The 19,257-nt window shown below is 43.1% G+C and overlaps 2 protein-coding genes across 14 annotated transcripts in view; one reads left to right on the top strand and one right to left on the bottom strand.

Moving 5' to 3' along the window:
- Positions 1-7,689, bottom strand: part of IRAK4 (interleukin 1 receptor associated kinase 4) — a 45,835-nt gene extending 38,146 nt beyond the window's left edge. Inside the window, exons 1-2 of one of the 2 annotated variants that reach the window (XM_075600113.1) lie at positions 7,512-7,689; positions 7,290-7,348 (exon numbers count right to left, since the gene is read on the bottom strand). The gene's annotated coding sequence lies outside the window, so the exon portion shown is untranslated. The remainder of the gene's footprint in view (positions 1-7,289; positions 7,349-7,511) is intronic. The other variant, XM_075600114.1, reaches the window with a different exon arrangement.
- Positions 1-19,257, top strand: part of PUS7L (pseudouridine synthase 7 like) — a 66,832-nt gene that overhangs the window by 42,862 nt on the left and 4,713 nt on the right. For 6 of the 12 annotated variants that reach the window (XM_075600094.1, XM_075600098.1, XM_075600097.1 and 3 more), the window contains 5 exons: positions 5,868-6,760; positions 10,793-10,952; positions 12,051-12,246; positions 15,003-15,101; positions 17,988-18,069. In XM_075600094.1, coding sequence (XP_075456209.1) covers positions 5,881-6,760; positions 10,793-10,952; positions 12,051-12,246; positions 15,003-15,101; positions 17,988-18,069 — 1,417 coding nt within the window. In that variant the 5' untranslated portion in view covers positions 5,868-5,880. The remainder of the gene's footprint in view (positions 1-5,867; positions 6,761-10,792; positions 10,953-12,050; positions 12,247-15,002; positions 15,102-17,987; positions 18,070-19,257) is intronic. The other 6 variants (XM_075600103.1, XM_075600104.1, XM_075600105.1 and 3 more) reach the window with 3 other exon arrangements.

Raw genomic sequence — 19,257 nt, 5'->3', positions numbered from 1 at the left:
GGACTTTTTTTAACATGTATTTAAACTTTGGGAGAAATATGTAATTATGCTTAAACGTTATGAATAATCTAACAAGGAGATTTTGCTATGGCCATTTCTATATCAAATTGGTGTGTTGTATGGGGCATATGTACTCGCACCTAAGTTTAAGGGTCACTTCTCTGTACTAATTCTCGTGGATCTGCTGCTTTCTACACTGGTGGTCACGTCCTTCTTCTGAACACTCTCCACTCCATTGGCCTCTGTGACGCAGCCTTCTCCTGGTTCATGTCCTACCTATCCAGCTGCTCTTTCAGTATTTCTCTGGTGTCTCCGCTTCACTCCCTATCTCTGTTGAGGTCCAACAAGGCTCTGTCCCTGACCCTCTGCTCTTCTCACTATACCTCTTCTCTCATTGAACTAATACAATATTTTGTCTCTCAGTATCATCTCTATGCTGATGACGCCCAAATGTACCTCTCCCCATCTTTTCTGTCCCATGTCACCAACTGTCTCTCTTCAATCTCCTCCTGAATGTCCCATCGTCACCTGAACCTTAACATGTCCAAAACAGAACTAATACTCTCTCCTCCTTCCACTGCCACCGCTACCCACACACACACTCTCCCTTACTGCCAGTAACACCACAAGCCCACTGTCAAATCCGTACACTGGCTTCCCATATTCTCTAGAACAAGGGGGTGTGAGATTTTCTGGGAGGGTGGGCCCCCGTGCTCTTCCCCGAGGCATTTAAATTAAATGCCGGGGGACCGCGCAAGGCCTCTGTAAGATCTCTACCTTGCTTCTGATGGCACATCACTATGGCAATGTGACGTCATTTGATGCCGGAGACAAGGTAGGGGGGGAGGGAGAGCAGGCAGGGGGCGCATGGGAGAAATTTTGTGCACCCCTGCTCTAGAATCTAATTTGAAACCATAGCTCTCACTTCCAACATTACATAAGGCCACTGAGTAATTATTTTTTGTAACGTTTTCTAAAATGGACTCCAAATTCTTAGTGTATAATGGATTCATATGAGTGTACTGTATGTTGTCATTTAATCGATGTATGTTATTTTATGTCATAGCTACTTTCTAGAGGAGACTGAGTCTGGTAAATTGGAACCATCTGAACCGTACAGCATAGAGCTGTATTAGATTCAGTATGGATAATGTACTGGGGAATGTTTGCAAAATAATGGCAGACAGGTTGACCCCAGATCAACAACGTGTTGCTCTAGATGAAGTTGGCATCGTTGCATCTGTCCAACAATGATGTCATACAGAGTGGAAATATATTTAATTGAAACCCTTTGCTGCTCGAGGGGCCTTCCACATTTCTTTAAATCATAAAACTATAGACACGCGTTCTGTATTGTCTGTACCTTACTTATAATGTAACTAATTCTAAACAAGAACAAAAAGAATTCTGCTACTGAAGCACACATTGAACCAGTTTATGTGAATCATCCGTTTTGTTCTGGGCCTGTGTCATTTTATTTGTATATATGTGACGGTAGGGAGTAACAAGGCTCTCAAAGGTCAAGCCCATGAATGGTTACCTCTGATCCGCGTAAAAGGGTTCAAGAGTGTCAGCTCTTGAGCCCAGCAACTGAACATGCATAACTTGTAATTTGCGACAATAAAGATTTGATGTGTTTTCGCCTTTCCAGGGATGCCAGCGAGCAGGGGTTGATAGGGCATAAGTTTCAAGGGGGGATTTGCAGATAAATTCTTGTCAGAATGTGCCTAAGCAGTTTGGGTCCGGAGTTCTCGGTTCCCCTAGAAATGTACCCGGGAATCATGCCGGATTCTCTGATACATGTATGCACATTGTCCCGGCAATATTACCCTTTGAAAATGCTTGCGTGACTCACCGCTAGGGTTCCCTGCTTCAGCATAGCCCAGAAAGGTAAATGGGGCAAACGGATGTAAAGGGTCCCTGTAACTTTGAGGGGTCCCTAGGTTAAGTGGGATACCCAGTTAATGCCCAGGTAGCCCAGAACCTATATTGGGGTTGATGGGTGCTCCAACCATATATGAGGTTGTGAAGGGACTCTCAGAGCCCAGTATAAGTCTAAAGATAGTGTGTGGGGAATAAAGGCTAGTAGAAAAATAAAGTGCAGCTTTCTATTCTATTCCCTATACCAAGAGACTTAGGAAAGTATCAAGTGTATTTTTATTTAATACGGTAATAGTGCTGGTATGTCCTGTATATGAGCTGGGACTTTCGGAACCGATGCCCCATAGACTGTCAGGACTAGTTGGTGCCAGTAAGTCTCGTGGACATCGGAGTTCAAAGTAGCCAGATGTGTGAAAGCCATTTGGGTAGCAGGGAAGGGCTCAAGTACCCACAGTCCTGGGATCAATAGCAGTTGTCTGGGCTGCCATTTGTCCTACCAGACTTGGAGGAGTCTGACCCAGCACGTGGCACGAGATAGCCAGGGACAGAGGTGGCAAACTTGCGCATGTCCCTTGGCAATTTCAGATTTCCCGCAGACCTGGCTTCCCATACCGGCTTTGCTCTGATTGGCTACTAAGAAAGTTTCCACGTGCTGATTGGCTGTAGTATTTTGTGAATGGAACTTCCAAATACTATAAGAAACCCCTAAGATAATCAGGTTTGAGATTCTCAGTGCCAGAAGTACGGGCGGACTTTTCAAAAGTGCTCTTGCACGAATAGCAGAGCACCGGCTTCAGAAAAGTCTGCCCGGAAATGTTTCTAAGTCCCACTTTTTGCAGCCAAGTTCTAATAATCGAACGTGTTGGCCGTGGCTAGGATTGCAAGCCGATTTTAGTTCCAGGAGATTGGGACTAACACTCGGTAAAGAAAAAGTCCAAGTTCTCAGAAGAGAAGGGAGCGGTGGCGTGTGGAACTTCACACTGATTTGGGAACCAGAGGATTTTGGGCTACGTCCCTGTAAGAGTAAAACTCTTATTTAGAGTTCCCTGCATCTAGAATAGTCTAATTTTCGACCCCCAGACCCCAAGTAAGGAGCGCTGACTGCTAATCAGGAGTGATTGCATGAACTAGCAGACGAGCTAGCGTACGCGATCGGGAGGCGGGGCACTGATGTCACTGGGCCAATTACCCGCGAAGCGTCAACGTCACGGCACCGTGACGTTGACGCTGCTTCGCTCTGATTGGAGGTTTTCAGCCGACAGCACGCTCAGAAACAGGTTCTGCTGTCGGCTGAAAATCCCTGCGCCTCAGCACGCCTGCGGACGCTCGCGGGGGCCCCCTCTCAAGACATCCTCATTGAGGATGACGGGGCTCATCACGGAGCGTCCGCACGGCTCAGCGCTGACTGTCCTTCTATGGACTCAGCCTGTATATGGACTTTGTATTTTGTGTTTCACTGTGTTAATGCCTATGTCTGTGAATAAACTACAATTTATTTTACTATCTTGTTTTGTTCAGAAAATGATCCTGGTAAAGGTGTACAACAGGGGGGCCGCAATCTTTTTTTCCCTGCGCCCCCCTGCTGGCTTTCCCCCTCTCCTCGCGCCCCCTGATGTCCTGGCGTCATGACGTCACGTTGCCATGGCGACGCATCACCAGGAGCGTCTGAATCAAGGAAAGTAAGGTTTACAGAGGCAGCACCCCCGGCATTAATTTAAATGCATTCGGGAAGCGTGCGGGGGCCTCTGTAAACCCCGCGCCCCCTGCAGCGAATCTCGTCCCCCACTTTGCGCACCGCTGGTGTACAATAAACCAGGTCTCCTCTGACAATATACTGTTAGTGTCAGGGTCTCCTAGACATCCGGCTCCTAGCCACAGTTCCCTTGTTTGTCCACCAGGTGTGCTACTGTTTCTCTTTCTGACCTTGGTTTGTCTGTCTCCTCGTGGTGCTCCTGTCCTTATAGTTTCCTGTGCTTCCTGGCCTTTGTTTTGTGTTCCCTGGACTTCTCTGCCACAGCCTGTTCCTATACTTGTCCTTGCAAGTAAAGACCCTTGCTATTGAACTAGCTTGTCCCACTCCTGTGCCTGTCTCCTTGTTGTTGACTGTGACCCCGACCACGCTATCTGCCGCCTGCCTCCGACCACGCCATCTGCCTCCGACCTCAGCCTGTGACCCTGACCACGCCGCTTGCCTCCTACCTCTGCTTGTGACCCTAACCATGCTAACTGCCATCTGCCTGTGACCCTGACGAGTCTTGCCTGCTCCCCGATGTTCCAGCCACTGAAGTCTTGCCTGCTTCTGGAGTATCCCTCGTGACAGTTAGCCATGTGCAGGGATTTTTAAAAGCAGGTGTAATCCTCCTTTCCCAGCTGTGAAGGAGTTTTACATTGAGTTGTGTGTGTGTGTGTGTGTGTGTGTGATGCTCAGCTTCTCATACTGTTCACGGTGCTGCTGGGTAGGTGCAGGCTGGGCACGATATGCAGATAGAACAATGATGGGTGCCAGGAATTTTTATAGCACACAGCTGTTCATAATGCTCGCCATACGAAAGACAGACTTGACTTCAGACTTTCTGTTGTCAAACAATATGGTTACTCTTTCTTCACCTCGTAGATCTTACTCCTAAACTGGGGAGGTACTTATGCTTGTTTCCCTTAGTATTGGTTAGATTGGCAATCTCCTGCAAAGTTTCAATAATGCCCAATCTCAAGTGGACTATTGTTCCGGAACACACTATTCACTGGAATCACTATCCCGTTTCAGTATATGGCATTCTTAGTCTATGCTTGTCGAATCAGGAGTTTAACTGGACACCTGTTGGGGACCATCCAATTATGCTCCTGAGCTACTACTCTGAGAATTCCTGCTTACACCTCTTCCAGCATGAGAACAATCAAGGCCATTATTATGGGCTATAACTGAAACTGGCTTGTGGAAGAGCACAGGGTCTCTGCAAACGCCACGCCCCCCCCAAAAAAATCCTGCGCGCCCCCCAGTTTGCGCATCCCTGGTATATGGTATAATTGTTATAGCAACTAGTAGTTTCTAGAGGGGGAGAGTGGGGGCTACACAAGTATAGAGAGTGATTATGTGCCCACAAAAGGTAATAATACAGTACAAAGGATCTATATGGACACCTAACGGCAACTGAAACGGACAAGGTAATAATACAGTACAAAGGATCTATATGGACACCTAACGCGCAAACTTTTTGCGGCCGCCCCCTCCTTACATTGCGCGGCGTCATTTGACGTCACGTTACCAGGGCAACCATGACGTCGCATGACCCTGCGGCGTGATTTGACGCCATGGTCACGCGTCCTGAAGCCAGCTGAATCCCGGTAGAGGTTGCAGAGGCCTCGCGCGGTCCCCCGGCATTTAATTTAAATGCCTTGGGGAAGAGCGCGGGACCTCTGCAGCAGCCCGTGCCCCCCATAAAAAATATTGCACCCCCCAGTTTGCGCACCGCTGATCTATATGATTGTTATTGTTTCTACATAAATAATGAATCAGTGACACACATGTTACATAAACCAATGCAAATGACCACTCCATAATCATAACTCAAACCTTTTTATGTCTTTTAAAAATGTTCCTAGGTTTCCAATTTCCATAGATCAGGTATTGCTTCCAGTTACATTTAATAATCAAAAAGCACGGTAGTATTATCCTACAGCACATGAAGTTAGTTATCAACCTTTTGTTATTCTGGATTGTTTTTGCCTTTAGAAAGTCAAGTGATGTTTTATGGTCTTGGGATCCTGAAAAACACCCACTTCTATGCACTTTCACACTTCTTACATTTATTTGCTCCCATTGCCGTTTTGCCAACATCGAGGTGGGTGAAATGGGACTAATTTCATGCAATCATTGGTTGCTTTGTTGACTGCATGCTTTCTATTTAATTTTTTTAAAACAAAGTTTTCTTTATTGGTAAGTTTTACAACATTAACTTAACTTAAATACATGCTTCCTATTTTTACAGACAATACTCCAGAATGGAAACAGATGAATGCTCTCCAACCTCTCTCGATTCTCTTTGCTCTGTAAGTGATCACACTGGCTTTTTTGGAACCATCAAAAATTCTCCAGCTGATTTTGTTGTAACAGAAATCGATATTTTCGGAAATTTAGTTACAACAGACTATAGACAAGTAACCACAGAATTAATTAATGACAAAAACTGCCAAGAGAGTAGCAAAAAGCAGAAGATGGGCTCAAAAGATGAATTGGAAAAGAAACCTGCAGATGGACTGGTTGGAATTGTTAATAACTCATGTGCACGGTTGGATAATATCTCCGTAGATGATATTGGAGATGAAGGTGAGACAGAGTCAGACAATTTACTCAACCCTTTGTTAGATTTGGCCATGAAGGAGTCTTTAAACAACTTTGCGTGTTCCATAAAGTCTGCCTGGAACTCTCAAATAGCTGGAGATCCCAAACTTGAGCTTTCGTTGGGCTTGTTTACTGACAAAAATAGGAGAGCAAACATCCATAGGTCAGTGCGTCAGGCATTCCCTTTACTCGTAACGTTTACCAAGAGCACTGAACTTCTAGTTGAACCAAATCTGGATTACCGTGACCTTTGCCAGATGACATCTGAAGAGGAAGCGGATGAATTCTTTAAGTTTTTAGATGCAAAAATGGAAAATTCCAGGTTTACATTTCAGCCAGATGGATGTAAAGAGCACAGGACTGCCGTGCATCACTTTATCAGTAAGAAATTTGGGAAGCTAGTGGAAACCAAATCGTTTACTGAGAAAGACATTGATGGTCTGCAAAAAGTTTCCATAGCTGTAAGATTTAGAGAGAAACCCGGTTCTTCAAGGAAGAGGCACAGAATTGAGGGTGTAAATGAACAGGACGTATTCACAGGTAAGTAGTATTCTGTACTGAATTAGTGGTTGTATCCAGCAATTTAAACTATTAGATCTGTTACTGTTTAATCTAGTAACCCATGCTTCTTGTGTTTCCCCCCCGCCCCTAATTTAAAACATGGTGTTTACCAGAGCTATATAAACTTTGGGACCCTCTGATTCTTGAGATTATTACATTTTTAACTTCCCTTACATAAATTATCAGCTGAAACAATATGGTCACCTGAGTCGCCAAAAGAAAGCCATGACATTGTGTGTGTGTGTGTGTGTGTGTACAGGGTGCGAACAGCTATATATTTTTTTCCCTTGCAAGAACTGAGAAGTTCAAAATCTAGATAGTTTTGTGGTCCCCTGATTTTGCGTTCACAGTTCATTTCCGGGGCACGCCCTAAAATATATATATATATATATATATATATATATATATATATATATATATATATAGGTAACAGAGCAGATGGCACACAAATACAGATGAGGACAGGTGCTTAGTCCCATATGAATGAATACAATCAAAGGCTCCTTACCAGGCAGACCAGAGAATCCAGGGAATCCAAAGCAGGCTCAGCAAGGAAGAGACAGCACACTTGTTAGCAAAAAGAATTGTATTAGTGAAGCAGGCACAGAACACCAACGTTTCGGTCCTAAAAACAGGACCTTTATCAAGGGAGTGCTTACCACAGATAGACCATAACCACCAATATATACCCATAACTAACTACCTTAATTAAAGACAAAATTGCACACACCTGTGTAACTGCAACCTCCTCCGGTGGGGAACAGATGACATCATCACCTGGCGTCTATCTCATGTGCTCACTGCAGTAAGGAGCATCATGGGTAATTAGGGAAACTATGGGAGACCCCCCTCAGTCACAGGAACGGGCTCTACTGTGCATGTGTAGTGCTCAAGTACTGGGTTGCCTAGCAATGACAGGCAACAGGAAGGAGGAAGGAATGAGCAGTGAAGGGAGGGGGGCGGGCCAGAGTGCTCCGTGACAGCAGCTGCAGAGCGCATGGAAGTAGAGGCTGCAGGCAGAAACACATGTATACAATAAAAATGCCACAAACACCACTAAAGTGTATACATACCAGCTGGGCAAAGGGACAGCAGGGAGAAGGGGAAAGGGGGGTGTGTGTAGGGAGGGGGGGGGGAGGGGTGGGGATGGCAACAGGGGGAAAGGGGGAAGAGGGTGGTTGGAAGCAGGGATAGGAAGACATGGTTAGAAATAAGTAACATGTCAGAGATGCATCTAGGTCAAAGCTGTGTAGGTCCATAATGAGGACAGTGCCAAAAAGTCACAAGTCAGGGAAACTGAAATGAGCAAAAAGGCAGAAAGGAGGAGGGCTAATCATCCAGCATCATGATCATAACAGTGGGGGGAAGAGGGGGGGGGACACTGGAGATAGCATGTAGCAATAATGACATTATACAATACAGCCATTATTAAATAGAGCAATGAAAACATTATTAAATAAAGCATCCAAGTCTGAAGTCCTCGTTAAGACCAAACGGTGACATGGTTTTGAGGTCATGGATCGTCTTCGCCTCCAATTGCAGCAAAAGTTTATTGCGATCACCTCCTCGAGATGAAGTGTCGGCTTGTAAGATGGGCATACACCTTAATGTCGACAGACTGTGTTTTTCTTGTTTGAAATGTCTTGCGACCGGGAGCAGTTTGTAATCCTCCACTGTGCTCGTGTCCAACAGTGCTTTCCTGATAGTAGATCTATGAACAGCCATGCGTTCTTTCAACATACGGCTAGTCTTGCCTATGTAATAAAGCCCACACGGGCACCTGATGAAGTACACGACGAACCTTGTCTCACAGTTCATGGGTGTTTTGATGTGTATTGTTTTACCAGTGTGTGGATGGGCATAAGATTGGCCAATCTGTAAAAAGCCACAGTTAATGCATCCATGACATTTATATACACCAGGTTTTTTATGTAGCCATGTTGTAGTAGGTGCATATTTGTTAAAAGGATCAGCCTCCACTAGATAGTCCCTCAGGTTTCTACCCCGACGATAGCACATCCTAGGTGCTCCATGACAAAAATCGCCTATTTTGGGGTCAGTGCTCAGGATGTTCCAATTTTTTCTAATACTCCGTTTGATCACATTAGAAGCGGTGGTAAAAGTACTGCTAATGTTGATGCGGCTGGTCTTAATTTCCGCAATGCATGGTGTGAGGAGAGAATTCCTATCCACGCCCCTAGCTTTAGTGAGGGCTATATCAATTTCAGATCTAGGATATCCCCTGTCAAGAAACCTATTTGCCATTTGGCATAAAGCACCCTCTACTAGATCTGGATCGCTAGTGATGCGCTTAACCCTCAGCAACTGTGAGTACGGTAGTCCCCGTTTGAGAGGCTCAGGGTGATGGCTCGTAGCACAGAGCAGGGTGTTTTTATCTGTAGGTTTCTGAAAGATTTTTGTTGCAGGTAATCCACCTTTTTTATAGACCACGGTATCCAGAAATGAAATACTGTCCAAGTTATGGTTCACCGTGAAGCGTATGGTAGATGGGATCGTGTTCAAGTATGAAATAAATTGTGCTAGTTCATCCTCATTGCCTCCCCATATCAAAAAGATATCGTCAATGTAGCGGGTATAATGGACAATGTTTACCGCAAACGGTGCATCATTTAGGATATGTAGTTGTTCATAACTGTCCATGAATAGGTTAGCATAAGCAGGTGCCATGTTGGAACCCATGGCTGTCCCTGTAAGTTGGAGGTAGAAGTCGCGTTCAAACCTAAAGAAGTTTTTATGAAGAATAACTTCAATCAACAGTAGGATGAATTCGGTAGGTGGACCATCATACTCCGAATAGTTGGAGAGATGTTCCCTGATTGCCTCCAGTCCCTCACCATGGGGTATATATTGGTGGTTATGGTCTATCTGTGGTAAGCACTCCCTTGATAAAGGTCCTGTTTTTAGGACCGAAACGTTGGTGTTTTGTGCCTGCTTCACTAATACAATTCTTTTTGCTAACAAGTGTGCTGTCTCTTCCTTGCTGTGCCTGCTTTGGATTCCCTGGATTCTCTGGTCTGCCTGGTAAGGAGCCTTTGATTATATATATATATATATATTATTTTAAGGGGGGTGCTTCATTAGTACATCTTTTTTTGAGACTTGTACAGTATTAGTTGCCTTGTTTCAATCAGTGCCCTTCCTCATCTATTTTTTAATCTGTTAAACATCCAACCTAAAAACCTCCATCACTGTGTGTATTACATTCTGATTTGATGAGTATGTGTACATTGTTTCAAAAAAAATATTAATACCTGCTATCTTCAAACCAGGTTAAAGCTGACCAAATTATTTTTTTCATACTGTACCTAGCAAATCTTAATTTGTTCTGCCTGTCTCGGCAAAGGAAACCAAGACCACATACACATTCCAGAATTAGCTCTGAAGCTAACATTTGTATAGGTCCACACCTAACTCTTTGGAATATCTATTGTTTATAAAATGTTTTATCAGAAAGTAATACATTGTGAGTTACCTCTCGTTTTCAAGTATTTTCTGGGCACACACAGTGCGATCTATGTATTTTTGTCATGGTGCTATTGTACATGTAGGTTGTAGGAAAAGTGTAGAGTTGCTGTATGATCAGAGAAGAATTGATACCGACACGAATTCATGTATTGCTTAATTTTATGTTTTCATCTGGTTAACAGATGAACAAAGGAACATGGGGCACAACGGGTTTAGCAAATCAAACTCATTTATTGAGCCAACACGACGTTTCGACCATAATGGTCTTTATCAAGTGACAATGGCATTGTCACGTGATAAAGACCATTATGGTCGAAACGTCATGTTGGCTCAATAAATGAGTTTGATTTGCTAAACCCGTTGTGCCCCATGTTCCTTTGTTCATCGGTTCAGGACTGATTGCAGGCTTTCGTGCAAACACTGGAGCACCGGTAATTGTATCATTATTTTTCTTTTTGATGTGTGCAGCATTTCTCTTATATTGTCTTCATCTGGTTAACACCATGAAACTTTTTTTTTTTTAAGCGTTTACCCTTCAGAAAGAGAACCTGGAAACACTGGAAGCCATCAGTTATCTGTCTTCTGCACTTGGAGTGCTACCTTCAGACTTCAGTTATGCAGGAATCAAAGATAAAAAAGCCATCACTCACCAGGCAATGGTGGTTAAGAAAGTGACCCCGGACAGGTACTTTAGTAGCTTTTTTTTTAATGCATTTTTTTTTTCTTATTTCTAAATTACCAGCAATACCAAAAGTGTATGTTGCCAAATTATAGTTGTATACAGGCATACCCCGCTTTAAGGACACTCACTTTAAGTACACTCGCGAGTAAGTACATGTTGCCCAATAGGCAAAAGGCAGTTCACGCATGCGCCTGTCAGCACGTCCTGAACAGCAATACTCGCTCTCTACCTGTACCGAAGCTGTGCGCAAGCGGGGAGACTATAAAGCCTGTTACACATGCGTTATTTACATCAGTTATGCACGTATAGGACGATTGCAGTACAGTACGTGCATCAAAAGTGGGAAAAAGGGAGTGCTTCACTTTAAGTACATTTTCGCTTTACATACATGCTCCGGTCCCATTGCGTATGTTAATGCGGGGTATGTCTGTAAATGGAAGAAAAAATAAATATGATAATTTCATGTTTTCTTTATTGTAAATTCACCGTTCATTGCCGTTTTTGTACAGATAGAAACATACAATTTGACTGCTGATATAACGTGTTGGCCCACCTAGTCTGCCCATTTTTCTATCTGCCGTTGAACCCGTTCTAGCATACAGAACTGACCTATGACATTTTTTTAAATAGATTATATGAAAATAAGTTTTTGTATTCCTTATTTATTTTTGTAAAATTTGTTTTATACATTTATGTTAATTATAATGTAATGTTTTGCATACACGGATAAGTGACATTTGAGCACAAGTCTGTGATTTTCTACTTCACAGAAAGTTAGAACATGTCTAACGTCTACAAGTTATCTTTCTCTGTTACTGATAGATATACTGACGTATGCAAGATATACTGACTTATGCAGAAGTATTTCCCACCCCCTGCCCTTTAAGAGTTAAAAAAAAAAAACCTCTTAATTATTTGGCATATACGACCTAATTTTGCTGCATAACCAAGTTGACTCAAATGTCGAGTGTAACCAAATGGAAATGGAAATAACTTGACTTATTCTCCCATGATCCTTGCTTTCTGCTTATCTGAAAACTGATGTTTAGCACGTGGGAAGACGCGTCACGTTAGAAAGGCTGTCATTTTTTTGTTTTACAGGTTAGAACAAATTGAAAGTTCAGTTGAAAGAAAAGGAATAAAAATGTACAACATGCGTTGTGTAAACCAACATCTGTGGCTTGGGCAGCTGACCGGAAATCATTTCAATATAACTGTGAGGGATGTTAAAAATCACAGCAAAGAATCTTCAACCAATATTCAAGAGAGAATTTCTGAGGCAATTCACAATGTGAAGGTGAATAGAGTAAACATTTTGTAAATATATGACCGCTACATGTACTGTAAATACAAAAACCTATTGAAGGGTGATGTAAAAATCGAGTTAAAGGCCATATTTACTGGACGGTACTCGCCTCAGGAGATAAGCTGCTTTAAGGCTTAGCACTGATAAATCATACTAAATTAAAATGCATTTAGATGTGCTTACTACTATATATGACAATACTGTAGATACAATTGCTATTGTGTGGATAACAAAGTATTTTAATCTGAAGACGTGGCTGGGGTTCAATTGGGTTACAAATTGCATTTGAACTTGCTGTGCAAGGTACAGATGTGGTCAGACATTTTGTTCCCACAGGTACCTCAAAATACAGAGGCCTTAAAGTCAAGGGTGCGCTGAGTGGGTGGCGGGAGAATTTTCAGCGGGGGCGTCGGCGGCTACAGAGGTCCCGTGCTCTCCCCCAAGGCATTTAAATTAAAGGCCTCTGCAAGCTCTCCTACCTTGTCTTTGGTGACGCGTCGCCATGGTAACTGGCGTCAAATGACGCCGCAGGGTCACGTGACGTCACATGACCCCGCAACGTCATTTGACGCCGGAGCCGAAGAGGGTGGCTTGCGAGCCGGGAGGTAAGCAGGCAGAGGGGGGCGCAAGTTTAAAACTTTGCGCACCCCTGCCTTAAGTTTCAATCGTATTCAGTTAGTGTGACAGCAGAATAACCGGGCATGTCTCAAAAAAAAAAAAAGGAAAGTTTGCCTGGCTACATCTGTGCTAACATTATTTTATTATGTATTACCAGCCATGTAACCGATGGTTTACAATTAAACTGCGAAAACCGATTAACAGAGGAAAGATCTAACGTAAACATGCATACAACTTGACTGAATGCACACGTGCCTGGATATGGTGGTGATACCTCCTGACTGGAGGTAGTGACAGTTTAAGACTGACAGTTTTTGAAGTAACTTTTTCATTTCTGGCGGAAACGTCACAACTAATATACTGAAATGTTTGCGTAATTTCAAACACATAAGGATGTCATTTTCCTCTTTGTTGTGGATTACTGTGGTGACTCTCGAGTTGAGTTGAATTCTGATCTCTATTGGAAAAAAAGATTTGATGCACTAAAGATTAACACCACAGTAGTACTGGTATCTTTTTTCCAGTATTAAGCTTTCTTTCCGGTTAAGAGCATAACACCTTCTATCTAACTGGCTCATGTAACTCTACTAACTTCAATGAGGATCTGGAAGAGCTGCAGTGTCTGAGGAGGGAGGGCGGTAGAGACTAAGCACATTGTAAAACATTTCCTCATCCCATATCGCACATTTGTACAATCTGCTTTTGAGAGTGTACACATTTATTTCCTCACTGCTGTAGCTTTTGTGTTTCAGGTCCTCCCACAACTAAGCAGCAAGAGGTCCAAAGTGCAAACTTTCTCAGGATGTTACATGAAAAAACAGCTCTCTATCTCTCTATCGCTCAACAACATTTAGGTCAAAATTGGGGAATGGCCCAAGAACTATGAAATTCCCACTCATGTGGTCTATGGGAATATTAAAGGATTTTCCAACAAAAAGTGGACTTCAACAGGATCTTTATCTTTGTATGGGTACAGGGCAGGATCTCATTATATATGAAGGAGAGAATTTTAAACATGGTGCAAATGTTTTATTAATAAAAACACATAACAGAGCAGTGGAAATTCACTCGCATGCTCCGAAGGGATAAAAAGCATATTGACCACATACACAGACTGGCTGTCCACGGACTCCACTTCAGCAGGCAACAGCTCCCTTGTCCTTCTATGGCCTCGGTCCCAGTGTTTACTGCTGCGCTCACTACGGCGTGCGCTGCAGGAACAAGATCTGCCCCTCAATGGGGCTGGTCCCAGTAGCTGCCTGCAAGCGCATGTAGCGATCGCGATGCGCGACCAGATTTTCTGCTAACAAGATTTTTGTGTTTTCTTGTGGCGACGGAGCACATCATGGCAGCAGTACAGCCAATGAGGGCAAACCAGCCGCGTGACATCATGGCCGCACCCCCACCACACTCTTTCCCCCCCCCCCCACCTCCCCTGCGGATCTCCTGCTCCTCACTGAAAGCTCAACCACAGAGACCGCAGATCGCGACTTTCACACGTGCACGCGCCGACAGCCCGCCGAGCGCTCGTGCTGTAGTGTACACTTGGGCCATAGCCTAACTTAGCGTGCAGCAGAGAGGCAGAGCAGATCACACTCATGTTGGTGCAGGCAAACTGAGCACAGAAGTGGACACCTCACGAATCCAGTACAGTGATATAAAGTGACTTTATATCTTTGCACTGTTCTGTTTTATATGTGTTTTTTATTTATAAATCATTATTTTCACTATGGTTCTATTCTCTCTCTGCTTCATATATAATGAGATCCTGCCCTACACCCATACAAAGAACATGATCCTGTTGGAGTCCACTTTGTGTTGAAAAATACTTTAATATGGTTTTAAACCACGAGAATTTCATCGTTTGTGGGCCATTCCCCATTTTTGACCTAAATGTTTTTGCACTATACTCTATATCCTTCTTTTTTTTTATGATGCAACATCCTGAGAATGTTTGCGCTTTGATCCTATTGCTGCTTAGTTTTGGGAGGAAAAAGCTGCATCTTTGAGAGCGAGAGAGAGAATATTATACTTTATCACTACATTTAATGCATTCACTGCATAGGATTATTTTGCGTTTGTTACTTTTTTTTTCCTCCCACAACTAACAAATAAGTCTTTCTTTTCAGACTAATGGTTTTATAAATTACTACGGACCTCAACGGTTTGGACAGGGGAAGAATGGCCAGTCACATCAGATTGGATTAGCTTTGCTAAAAGAAGAAATGGTGGGTTCCCCGGTTTTATTAATCTTGTATGAAACTGGTTTTGCATAAAATAGATGTGTATGAGACTAGACGTATTTCCGTTCTGCCATTGTTTTATTATTTAATATGTAAGAATTGTCCTTTTAATCTTCAGTATTAGGTAATCCCTTTTTTTATTTGGACAAACCATAGATATTATAAGACAAGCTTTGAAGCATTCTCCATAAGGTCAGCAATACTGATTTACAAAGATTCCACGAGCTTAACACAGATGGAAAAAAAAAACAATCTAGGCAGATAATGCAGAGAACGCATAAACACTGGGCAATAAATAGATGGAAGGGACAGTGGGATATAGGACTATCCATCCATCAGCAGTGTGCCATCATTTTTTTTGTAATGTTTCTCCCTGCCTCTCTGAATTTTACAATTAACCCCCTCTCCCCCCGTGCATCCCACCCCCCAGCATGTCTGGTCTCACTGTCGCTTTCATCCATTTATTGCCAAGTCTGTTTATTCCCTCTCTCTGCATCATCTGCCTTAGGCTAAGGCCCCGCTCCCAGAGTCAGCGCGCCCGCACTGCAGACAGGCGGGGCGCTGACATACACAGACCGCGATATGCGGTCTGTAGGGAGCGGGAGGTGGGCGGGAGTGGGAGGCTTGAGCGGGAGGGGGGCGTGGCTTGAGCGGAGGGACCCGCTACTCTCCCCCCTCCCTCCCTCCACGGGCTCGGGCTGCTGATTGAAGGTAAGCAACACACACACCGACAGAGGCAGGCACTCACGCACTCAGGCACACACACACACACACACACAGAGGCAGGCACTCACGCACTCAGGCACACACACACACACAGAGGCAGGCACTCACGCTGCTTTCACTCCACACTCCTCCCCGCTCCCTGAAGCCTCTCCTCCCGAAGCCTCCCCTCCCCATTGGCTCACAGCCACACCACGTGACGCGTCAACGCTAGGGATCACCATTCTCTTGTATCCCATAGCGGCTGACGCGCCACAGCGTCTAGTAAGCTGTGCAGCCAGGGGGAACTGGGACCGGCTCCGCAGGACTCCCCTGCTGGTGGGGAACTCGCGTGTTGCCGCCCGCGCCACCGAGCGCAGCGGGACCGAGGCCTAAGATGGCCTTTATACACCGGTATTGAACCTGAGGAAAAGTGAGAACTCTCGAAAGCTTGTCTAATAATAATATCTATTGTTAGTCCAAATAAAAAAGGTATCACCTAATGCTGAGTACTCATTTAGTCTACACTATCGAGACACGGGTGTTTCTACTTAAGCCTTTAATCTTCAAAACTTACAATGACTTTGTCTTAATGCGCAACTAATCCTTTTTTTAAAGCCTCCCTATATAGCAGATATTCCCGAGTCCATGGGTAGTACTGGTTTAACCAAGTTTTATGCTTGACTAATGGATGCGTTCACACGATTTTACTTTGAAACATAAAGACATATATCTTACATCTTTGGCTTTTTCAAGCAGAGTGGAAGGCATACATGTATTTGTTATTCCAAGGGGACCTGGAATTAGGGCCTTAGGGAAGTTCCCTCAATGGCGACCTTCTGTTATTGCCTGCAGCCATTTTGATCTTCCAGAGATTGTTGCTAAAGTTCTCCTGATCCTGGGTTCTTTCGGTGAAGAAAAATCATTGGTTTCGCTACGATTCAGATCCGAGGAACAAATTGCAAATAATCCCCTGAGAACTTGACTTTTGTTTCAAAGCACTTTGACAATTCCAGCACGAAATGGCCGTAAAATGAGGGGAAATAAATGTTTTCCCAGCACTCATGAATTGCAACTTTTAGTGTCAACAACTAATGGAGGGATATCACCTTTAATTCTCCATACTGGTGGTCAGTGTACAAACAGGCAATTGTTTGATCCATTCCATCCTTCTTACTGTTTTCCTATTTGCAGGCTAGTCTTTATTTAAAACATTTATTTTATTTATAAAAATGTTTAACCAGGAACTACTAATACATTGAGTCACCTCTCTTTTTCAAGTATGTACTGGGCACAGAGTTATAACAATACATGGTTACATTAAATTCACAGACATTTCATGGACAGATAGAGTTGGAAAATTGGGTACAGGGCATAAAAGGGCTGGTGAGTTTCAGATTGAAATAGAGAAGCTTTAACATCACCAAAAATCAGCGACAGCAGCAAAGGGCTCACACCCTTTGGCTGTGCCAAAGGCTGTCCACTTTGGGGGCAACGCAGATGTACACTGAAGGGGTTCAGATTGAATGGAGCTGTGAATTCAAAGTCCTTTGTCCTCTAGGCTCATTAACATTCCAGTGGGTGGGGTTGACGTTCCACATTGTACAAGAAAATGTTAACCCTTAGCACACTGGTCCTGTGCAGAGGGGAGCAGCTCTTGGGGATCCCCATCAGGCGTCCGCCTTTCGGGCGACGCAGATGTACACTGAATGCATCCACATTACCAGTCGATGCACTTAAATGTACTGTAAAAAGCTTATTAGAGATGTAAATTCTTCATCATATGCTTTTTCACTCATGTCACTATCAGTGAAATCACATTTAGATTGCATTAAGTGTACCCCTGGCAAATTAGCAATTTTAAATGTAATGTTTTCTTATATTGTAAGTGTCATGGTTTCCTCGGTGTGTAAAAAGCTACTAAACGGCCTCAACAGAAACCATAAATTATGTGCATTGTATGATAATTATGTGCTTTTTGCGGATTGGTGTTTTGCACATGTACTATAAGTATTGTAAATGAATTAAATCATAATTTCAAATGGTAAGAGGTTTTACTTTTGGCTTATTGTAACTAGAGTGTTTCCATCACCAGTTTCTAAAGTATAAAATCATAGGTTTTGTTCTCCGTAACGAAAACTACCATTATTTGATATTTTTTTTCCTTAGGAGCAGGCTGTAAAGTTGTTGTTTACACCAGATGCCTTGGAAGATCCTGTAAATAACGCCAAAAAATATTTTCTTCAGACTCGTAAGTTTCAAACCATGGTTATTGTTTAAAATGATACAGAGAAGGTTTCTGTGTTACTTGCAACAGTTTTATTAAATGTTTGCATGGATATATAAATGAAAAAGGAGCAATAACCAAATCCTTTAATATCCTCCTTATCCTCTTTTAATATTCAGTATTAGTTTATTCCCTCTCTATTTGCAAAGGGTTGTCTGTTCTAGCTGCCGACCATTCCCAAGTCATAAGAAGATGTTTTAGCCACAGGGGAAGAACACAGAATGGCCTCGGAGCTAGGGCTTGTCTATATATGGTAGACAAGTAAGTTATGTAGAGTAAAAAAGTGACAATTCTCCACAGTACAGCAATGATGAAGAACACTTCTTAGCATGTTTATATGTCTGACACAGGTCCACAAACCTGCCTTACCGCATAATGTGCTTTCACAGTAGCAAAGGATCCTGGGTAATTAAATGCAAATGGGGCACTCAATGTGTTACTTTATGCTTCTTAAGCTCTTTAACACGGTCCCTATAAGCATATGCCTGCTGTGTTTTTACACCGCTTTTAAAACAGTCTGGGTTAAAGAAGTGCATGGCCAGTAAACCTAAACAGAAAGTGGTTTAGACATTTTGGGTCTCATCAGTGTGAGGATGGTTACCTCCAATGTGAAGCTGGTCGTGGCTTCAAATCAGATCCACAACTAAGTTTAAAAAAGTGTTTAAGCTGTGTCATGCAGCAGTTATAAACTTATAGGGATCTATATTAAAGGGGATAAGAAGCAAAAAGTAGCACAACGTGAGTGCTCATTTGCATGTCATTACCCAGAATCTTAGTCCTACCACACAATTTAAAGCCTCGGAAAAGGTGGTGAATAAATAGAAATAAAAATAGAATGTAGAAAATTATTGCTATACCTGCCTACTCAATAGAGCTCTATAAACCACCCTCAAAAGGTAATGGAACAAGGCTGCGTCAAAAAGCAAACTATAAAAGAAGAAAAAAAAGCAAACCTAATATAGTTACAATCCCATAAAGTCCATAGTGCTAGTGGAATCAGTCAAAGCCAAACACTGCTAATGGGCATAGTTGAAGCCACGTTGGCATGCCGATAACAATTCGTAGAAAGCGTGTCTCCCAAAGTCGCAGGTGATTAAAGCTGCTGGCCAAGCAATATCCTACCTGTGTTTTTTATTTTTATCAGTTCTGTAC

Source organism: Ascaphus truei, chromosome 5 (assembly GCF_040206685.1).
Source record: "Ascaphus truei isolate aAscTru1 chromosome 5, aAscTru1.hap1, whole genome shotgun sequence".
In the NCBI taxonomy this organism is placed as follows: Eukaryota; Metazoa; Chordata; class Amphibia; order Anura; family Ascaphidae; genus Ascaphus; species Ascaphus truei.
The sequence above is the reverse complement of the archived record's forward strand: the minus strand, read 5'-3'. Positions and strand labels throughout refer to the sequence as shown.